Raw genomic sequence first — 7,884 nt, 5'->3', positions numbered from 1 at the left:
CATTATCTCAGTGTTGTATTGCTGGGATACACTGAATGGGGAACTTAATTAAAAATGATTAGAAAAAATTCATAGCCATGGAAATGGATGATAGAAACCCCCTGATGAATTCATATCTCTATTAGACCCTCCTCGGCTATTTTAGGACCACCCATTTCATTTAATTTAATCCTATATTTACCAGGCCTATCCAATTATCTTAGGGAACATTGATAAAAGGGAGCGTTGTGTTCCAATTACGTGGGTTTCTAATCACCAGGCAAGAACGGCAGCTCTGATTGGTCACTGGTTTTGACAGGTGTCTCCCGTCAGTTTGATTAGTGATTGGTTAGGACACAAAAAAAGCAACAACTGTAATTGGTTTTGAGACAGTGACCTGATAGACCTGATCAGTAATTGGTTATGACAGACATCAATCAACACTTGGGAGCTCTTAATTGTCTCTCGGTTACAGTAATAAAGGTGTCCAGTAAATATGATTAATGTTGTTGTTTTACATAAACCAGGGGCTAATTCAGGTGTCGTGTAGAGCAGACATAATTCTCTGTCATATGGAGCAGAGAACCTCATCAGCTATAGACATTCCATTTCTATCCGCAAAGTTCCCGTTGAATAAGCCTCTGATGGGTCCATTTGGTGACTGACAGTTGATATTGATTGTTGATTGGTGGAGGCGGGCCACAGTGAGTCCTGATTGGTTATTGGTTATGAAAAGAAGCCAATGAGAGGCTGCAGGAAGAGGCCCAGGGTTCCGAGGATGCAGACCAACACAAACACCCACAGGAAGATCCTGTCAATCACCATGGCAACGTATTTCCAATCGTCCTCCACCTGAGAGAGGGTGAGTGAAGAATGTGACAACGAAGAAAAAGAAGGGTGGGAGGATTGGAACAGTGGAGAGAGATAAAGAGAGAGAGAGAGAGAGAGAGAGAGAGAGAAAAGGACAAGAGAAGAAAAGAAAAGAGAAGAAAAGAAAAGAAAAGAGTGATGAAGGTGAAAGGTTGAGAGAGAGTTGACGGATAACGCCACAGGGGAGGAGGAGGAGGACAAGGGATGGAGTCAAAGAGTGAGGATGAGAAAGAAAGAGAGACAGACACAGACAAAGACAGAAGACTTTTGGAAGCTTCCAGATAATTGGCATGTAATTCACAAAGGAGAACATTACTATGGTAATCACATTCAGCCAAAGTGTCAAAAGCGGAGACAGGCACTTTGACAAAGTTGATTGAGATGAACGATTTACATATCAAAGGCAGCTTTACCCACAGGGAAAGTTCACCCTCCATATTTATAGCCAGCATGGGAGAAGGAGTTCTTGTTGAAATCTCAATCTCCAGCTGATTTGAAACAACTTACAGAGTAATTTGACTTTTAGAATGTACGATGGAGGCAGAACAATGTCAGAAATGCACTCTACTCAACACTCCACTCCCAGCTCCTTCATGTTTGATTGATGCATAATGCATTTTGTTTGCGTGGTGCTTATCACAGACCAGAATTACTTCAACTACTCAACCCAAACAGAAACAAAGACAAAGAAGAAGCCCCAGCATAGAATGACATCATGCTATGCCCTACACAACTGTAGTTGAAGGAAAATTAGCTGGACAACTGAGTTGTGGCAGTTACCTTATTTGGACTAGTTGGTAGATAAAGGGCCAGTTCCACAGACAAGGCTTAAGCCTAATCCTAGACTAAAAAGCATCCTCAGTGGCAATTTGCCATTGAAAGTATGAATTAGTCCAGGACCAGGCTTAAGCCTTGTCTGTGAAACCGGCCCAAAAGGTATTTATTGAACGCTAAAGCTAAAGCTAACGCTATCTCTCAACTGCATGCTAACAAATAATAGTGGCTACCTCTTTGGCCTTGTTGCGACTCCTCATGTTCTCCGCGATGTACTTGACGCTCTCGATGGCCTGTTTGATCTCTGGCGACACCACAGAGAACGCCACCACCGCGTTGATGCTCTGCGGGCTCAGCTGGGGGCTCAGCTGGCGACTCAGCTTCGCTGGGTCCGCTGTCTCCGGGGTCTCCTTCCCGTGCTGGCAGGGGCAGGGGCACTTCTTGGAACAGCCGTCCATGGAGAGTTTGTCTCCGAACTCCAGGCAGTTCACTGAACCTCCTCCAACCTGCTGGGAAAGATGACAACATGCATTTATGTAGCAAGCACTTCTTCTTGTTTTGTTCTTAATTCCACATATAGTACATTCATACAATCCAGTCAGTCTATATACTATATATATATTTTCTAAATACTGTATATATATATTATATATATATTTTAAAAAATCAAGATTTACAGTATATCTAAGGTCGTGGCCATTGTTATTTTTGGATATCTTTTCCCCAACTCACCTGTGAGAGGCTGTTCTTCCGCTTCTTCCCCCCCTTCCCCCCTCCTCCTCCTCCACTTCCTCCTCCACCAACCTCTCCCCCGCTCTCCGACCCCCCGGCCTTCCCCTCCTGGTCCATGGGCCTCCTCATCAGCATGATCCTGGGCAGCACCCGTAGGAACACGGACCGCACCCACCCCGGCATCGTGTGCGTCATCGGCGTGCGGTAATGGACGTTGAGCACAAAGACGGTGATGACGATGCTCAGGGTGACGAAGATCATCGTGAAGAGGAGGTACTCGCCGATGAGCGGGATGACGAGGGACGTGGAGGGGATGGTTTCGGTGATGACGAGGAGAAACACGGTGAGGGAGAGGAGGACGGAGATACACAGAGTGACCTTCTCTCCACAGTCGGAGGGGAGGTAGAAGACCAGGACCGTGAGGAAGGAGATGAGGAGGCAGGGGATGATGAGGTTGATTGTGTAGAAGAGAGGGAGGCGGCGGATGTAGAAGGAGTACGTGATGTCCGGGTAGATCTCCTCGCAGCAGTTGTACTTGATGTCGTGCTTGTAGCCCGGCGCGTCGATGATCTCCCACTCGCCGCTCTCCCAGAAGTCCTTGAGGTTGACCTTTTTGGCAAGATAAAATACATTGGATGAATTAATTCAAAATATTCAATCAAACAACAGTCGATAAATGTTTCGTTCTGATTACCTTTAGTCACGTACTAATAACGAAGTCCTTGAGTTTCACCCCTTTAGTGAGAGTGAATATTGACACTATTGATGAATATTGACTATTGATGAATTGATGACCCCTGGCAACTGACCTTTGACCCGATGAGCACCAGGTCTATCTTGGCCTTGTCGTAGGTCCAGCTGCCGAACTTCATGGAGCAGTTCTGGTAGTCGAAGGGGAAGTAGGTGATGTCCATGGGGCAGGAGGACTTGAAGATGGCGGGGGGAACCCAGGTGATGGTGCCATCAAACTTCAGCAGGGCCTTGGTCTTGTCTTCGACTAGGAAATCACCCACAGCACTGGTCGGGATGGGGCGATGAGGGAGAGGGAGAGAGTGGAGAGGAATGAAGACAGAGAACGAGTCGGGAGGGAAAGAGGAGGGGTGAGAGAGAGGGGTGAGAGAGAGGGGTAGAGGAATCGAGAGCGAAGACAGAGAGGGGGATGGAGGGAGGGGTGGGAGTGGAGGGGGGTGAAGGAGAAATAGAAAGGGTAGAAAGAGAGAAAAAGATTGAAATGCAAATTACCCAAATGACTGTGCGAGGCAAGGCCCTCATGTAATTGCATTTGATTTGTATTGTGTGTCTTTCTGAATAAAAGAAAATGAGCATGCAACGAATAGAGAAAAGAAATTGGAACAGAAAATGTTCATTTCAATGTCTTCAACGAAAAAATTAAAGTCTCTCCTCACCGTTTATCGACCTAGAACAACAACAAACACAATTTAAATTGAACGTTCAAGTGTTATTGCATGCAAGATTAAAGATTAAACCAAATGAATACGATTCACAAGAAAAGTAGGAGGAGAGGAGAAGGAGGAAAACAAAGAAGAAGAAACAAAGAAAACAAAAGAGATGAAGACAACGAAGAGGAAGAATATAGATAGTACTTGTTGTAGAGCACAATGTCAGGCCTCCAGATCTTGTTGGAGGGAACTCTGATGAACTCTATCCCATCAAACTCTGCTGGGGCCCACTTCAGCTTATAGTCGTTCCAGATCTGAGAAACAGAGCAGGGAGCTTACTGTACTGTGTGTGTGTGTGTGTGTGTGTGTGTGTGTGTGTGTGTGTTCATCATTAAAGAGGAGCTAGATAAGAAGAAAGTGTATTTTTTTCTTCTCAAGGTGACACTTTTAAGCTCACTTCCCTTCCCTTCCCTCTCTCTGTGTCTCTGTGTCTCTGTGTCTCTGTGTCTCTCTCTCTCTCTCTCTCTCTCAGACATGTCCTTGATTACAATTTCAGTTATTCATTCAAACCATTGCCGGCTCACATATTTCCTTCAATAATACATGCTGTATAAAAGACTAGATGGTTTATAAGGGAACGCGTCCCAGTTGATTGATTTATTCATTAGTATGTGAAATTAATCCACTTCCATAAAGTGAGAAATATGTAATCTAATGCTTCATGCCATTATGTTAGCTTTCCCATTTGTTTTCATAAAAGCAGAGAGTTTGTTAAGGATGTGATAGTCTCACTGATGGCAAACCCAATATGTGACGCTAGTTTCATTATGTCAGACTCTCCATTTGAACGGAGTCTGATGGCGAACCCATCGCTAAGTAGGGCCGGGAGGCGGTGGCATCCTGTGAATTTGACCAGCGCCACAGATTCTATCGACAAACAGAGAAGAGTTGAGGAGTGTTTCAAATGGAGGCAGGGATTTCAATCAGACAATTGAATGGGCCCTGCACATCTGCGAAATTAAGGCATCAAAAACATCTTCAGCTAACTCCATGTTTTCATTTTGTGCAAATTGGGTTGTCAACAAGAGGGGGGGTCAGCTTAAGCGGTGGAGGCGGAGTTGCAGTGGAAAGTTTAGGGAGTGGATTCTTAAAACTTTCCATCTCCACATTTTACTTCCTTCACCTCCAGAATCTCGAGAAATGACATTCTGGGTTCCGAGATGAAGCATGTGATAATCTTATAAGATGCTATTTAATAATATTGATCTTAGAAGTCTCAGATCTTGAATTAGCAATTCGTAGCTGCTATCGAAAAGATCCAACACAGACAGTGTGTGGGTGTGTTTGTGTGTGTGTGTGTTTGTTCAAATCTTTGATCGTTATGTTGGTGTGTTTTCTTTCAACGACCGTTATTATGATGAAAGAAACAGAGGCAATTGCCTATCGTAACATATTGCAGTGTTGATTCACATCAACCCACTTCACTTCAATCATTTCATGAATCATTTATATTCATGACAGGGAATGCTCTTCATATGTTCAAATGATGTCTGATACGCAACCATCCAAAATGACAGGGTTCACATGAATGCAATCTAATGGTGTGTAATTGAAGTACACTTCAACTGAGCACTTTCTGTGAGAGTAAAAGGAAACTCCATCATTGATGCTTGGATGATTACATTCATTCATGAGAGAGAGAGAGAAAGAAGGAGGGACCGAGAGACAGAAACAGGTAGAAAAAGAGAGAGAGAGACAGGTACAGATGGAGAAAGTGAGAGAGAAAGGGAGGGACATAGAAAGAGAGATGGAAAGAGAGAGGTACAGCACAGAGAGAGAGGGAGAGAAAGTGAGAGAGAGAGGGACAGACAGAGAGAGAGAGAGAGACAGAGAGAGAGAGAAAGAAAGAAATGGAAAGAGGTAGAAATAGAGTCTCTGGCACCCTTCAAACATCCACTTTAAAAGCGAGGGATGATTTCTCTTAAATACTTTCTAATCCCTCTGGTTCCTGTTCCAGCTGGAGGGAGAGAGAAGGAGAGAACGTCTGTATAGTCTGACAGGTGGAGAGAGAGAGAGAGAGAGAATGTCCAGGAATCGTACCTTGTCTAAAAAGTATAAAGATACGCCTGTCAACTACTGTCATAGTCTGTCATGCACAGTCTCCATCCCTAGTGATTCTCATAACGTCATTATCAGTGACGTCATGCTGACTCATCTTTCTGAGACAGCCACTGTGGTAAATCAAATCGCAGTCCAGGAATAGCTTTGTTTGTCTCTATATTTTTTAAGTTTTATTGTTTTGTTATTAGGTTATGTTTATGTGTAAACATTGTGGACAGGGTGCACCTGCAAAAGAGGCCTTGGTTTCAGTGTGTTTCTCCTGTATGAATAAAGGTTAAATAGAAATATATATATATTTATATAAAAAACAATGCTCATTATACTGGCTCACGAGCAGCCACCTGGGGTCAATAGGTGAGGGCTGGTGTCCATTGATCCTACTGCTGTGCTGTTTAGTGAAGCGTGGCCTCAGAGCTAAAGGTCATTGATTAAAGTCTGGAGAAATATGCAGCTACCTGCTCTCTCCCTTCACACTGGCACGCACACACACACACACACACACACACACATATTAAATGTTTTGATTTATAGTCCTCTGCCCAAGTCACATTGACCTCCAGAGGACCCTGTTTCTCTTACACACACACACACACACACACACACACACACACACACACACACACACACACACACACACACACACACACACACACACACACACACACACACACACACACACACACACACACACACAGCATGGGTTCACATTTCGCATCACAGCATGGGTTCATATTTATGTTTGACCAGCTGGACATGTTCGGACATTCTCCCTCCCCCTCCCTCCCTCCCCATCTTTACCCCTGTCTCACCCCCACCCCCCAGTACGTCTCAGAAGGAATAGAACTCATCAATACGTGTGTGTGTGTGTGTGTGTGTGTGTGTGTGTGTGTGTATGTGTGTGTGTTTTGTGTGTGTTTTGTGTGTGTGTGTGTATGTACTTACGTGTCTCAGCCATAGATTTGTCTCCATGATCTGATTTACTTCGTCCTGCAGAGAAGAAACAGACCATACATTAGCCTACAGCAACGAGTGGTGTTTGTGTGTGTGTGTGTGTGTGTGTGTGTGTGTGTGTGTGTGTGTGTGTCCCATTTAAGCCGGAAAACCAAGAAAGTAACTTCTTTAAATGTCAAATCTTCTTCTCCTGTGTTACCTCCCTTTTGGCTATGACATCAGCTGTGTTGACACTGGAGGCTTTTAAAGGTTAGTTATGACGAACCAAAGCTGTGTCACATACTCTAGTAGATATTAAAAATCTATTTTTTTCCTGACCAAAAACATCTTGGAGTTAGCAAAAAAAACAAAACCGACCTTCTAAATGTCTTGAGTCAACAAAATGTGTGCTTTGTATTTTACATTCTGCCAGAGAGATATTCAAGGACATCTTAATCCCTGTGAATTCAGGAATGAAACTGCAGAAATTCCATGATGATTTTGGAATAAAAAATTAGACTATGGCTGGAATTGGATCTGTGTTAAGTGTAGGTGACCCTCAACCTTGCTCTCTGTCCTTGAGAGTTGGTTGAGAGCTATGTATGATTGACAGGTAATAGTAGGCATGAGGGTCAGCCTCAATTGTCGCTATCTTCCTAACTGACTCGCGCACACACACACACACACACACACACACACACACACAGGCGGTGCCTTTGTTATCTCTATGTGTATAGTGTATTTTCCCTATCTCTCTCTCTCTCCTCCTGTCAAACTTGGCAGTTAGAGCTATATAGATATCTCTCTCTCTCTCTATCTCTCTGTCTCTGTCTCTGTCTCTCTCTCTCTCTTTCTCTCAGAAAGGTTTTCCTGATAAAGGTTTTTACCCTCTCTTTTTCTGTTTAGGTGCTGGCAATCTAATATGAGTAACATGCAGACATTACTCACAAAGTGGAACAGAGGAGATGGACGTTGGCGAGAAAGGTCTAACACACGCACACACACACGCACACACACACACACACACACACACACACACACACACACACACACACACACTGAGTGGGTGCTTTTAGTG

The 7,884-nt window shown here is 44.0% G+C and overlaps 1 protein-coding gene across 1 annotated transcript in view; it reads right to left on the bottom strand.

Annotated features, from left to right (window-relative positions):
- Window positions 1–705: 705 nt before the first annotated feature.
- The window catches only part of chrna6 (cholinergic receptor, nicotinic, alpha 6), a gene marked incomplete at its 3' end in the record, with an annotated part of 19,749 nt that continues 12,570 nt past the window's right edge, over window positions 706–7,884 (bottom strand). Inside the window, exons 3-8 of the mRNA XM_083693260.1 lie at window positions 6,819–6,863; window positions 3,960–4,069; window positions 3,165–3,372; window positions 2,356–2,964; window positions 1,857–2,129; window positions 706–831 (exon numbers count right to left, since the gene is read on the bottom strand). Of these exons, the coding sequence (XP_083549386.1) occupies window positions 706–831; window positions 1,857–2,129; window positions 2,356–2,964; window positions 3,165–3,372; window positions 3,960–4,069; window positions 6,819–6,863 (1,371 nt within the window). The remainder of the gene's footprint in view (window positions 832–1,856; window positions 2,130–2,355; window positions 2,965–3,164; window positions 3,373–3,959; window positions 4,070–6,818; window positions 6,864–7,884) is intronic.

The sequence above is a fragment of the Argentina silus genome (genome assembly GCF_951799395.1).
Source record: "Argentina silus genome assembly, chromosome: 21".
Lineage (NCBI taxonomy): Eukaryota > Metazoa > Chordata > Actinopteri > Argentiniformes > Argentinidae > Argentina > Argentina silus.
Note: the sequence above shows the minus strand (reverse complement) of the source record. Positions and strands in the feature narration are given on the sequence as shown.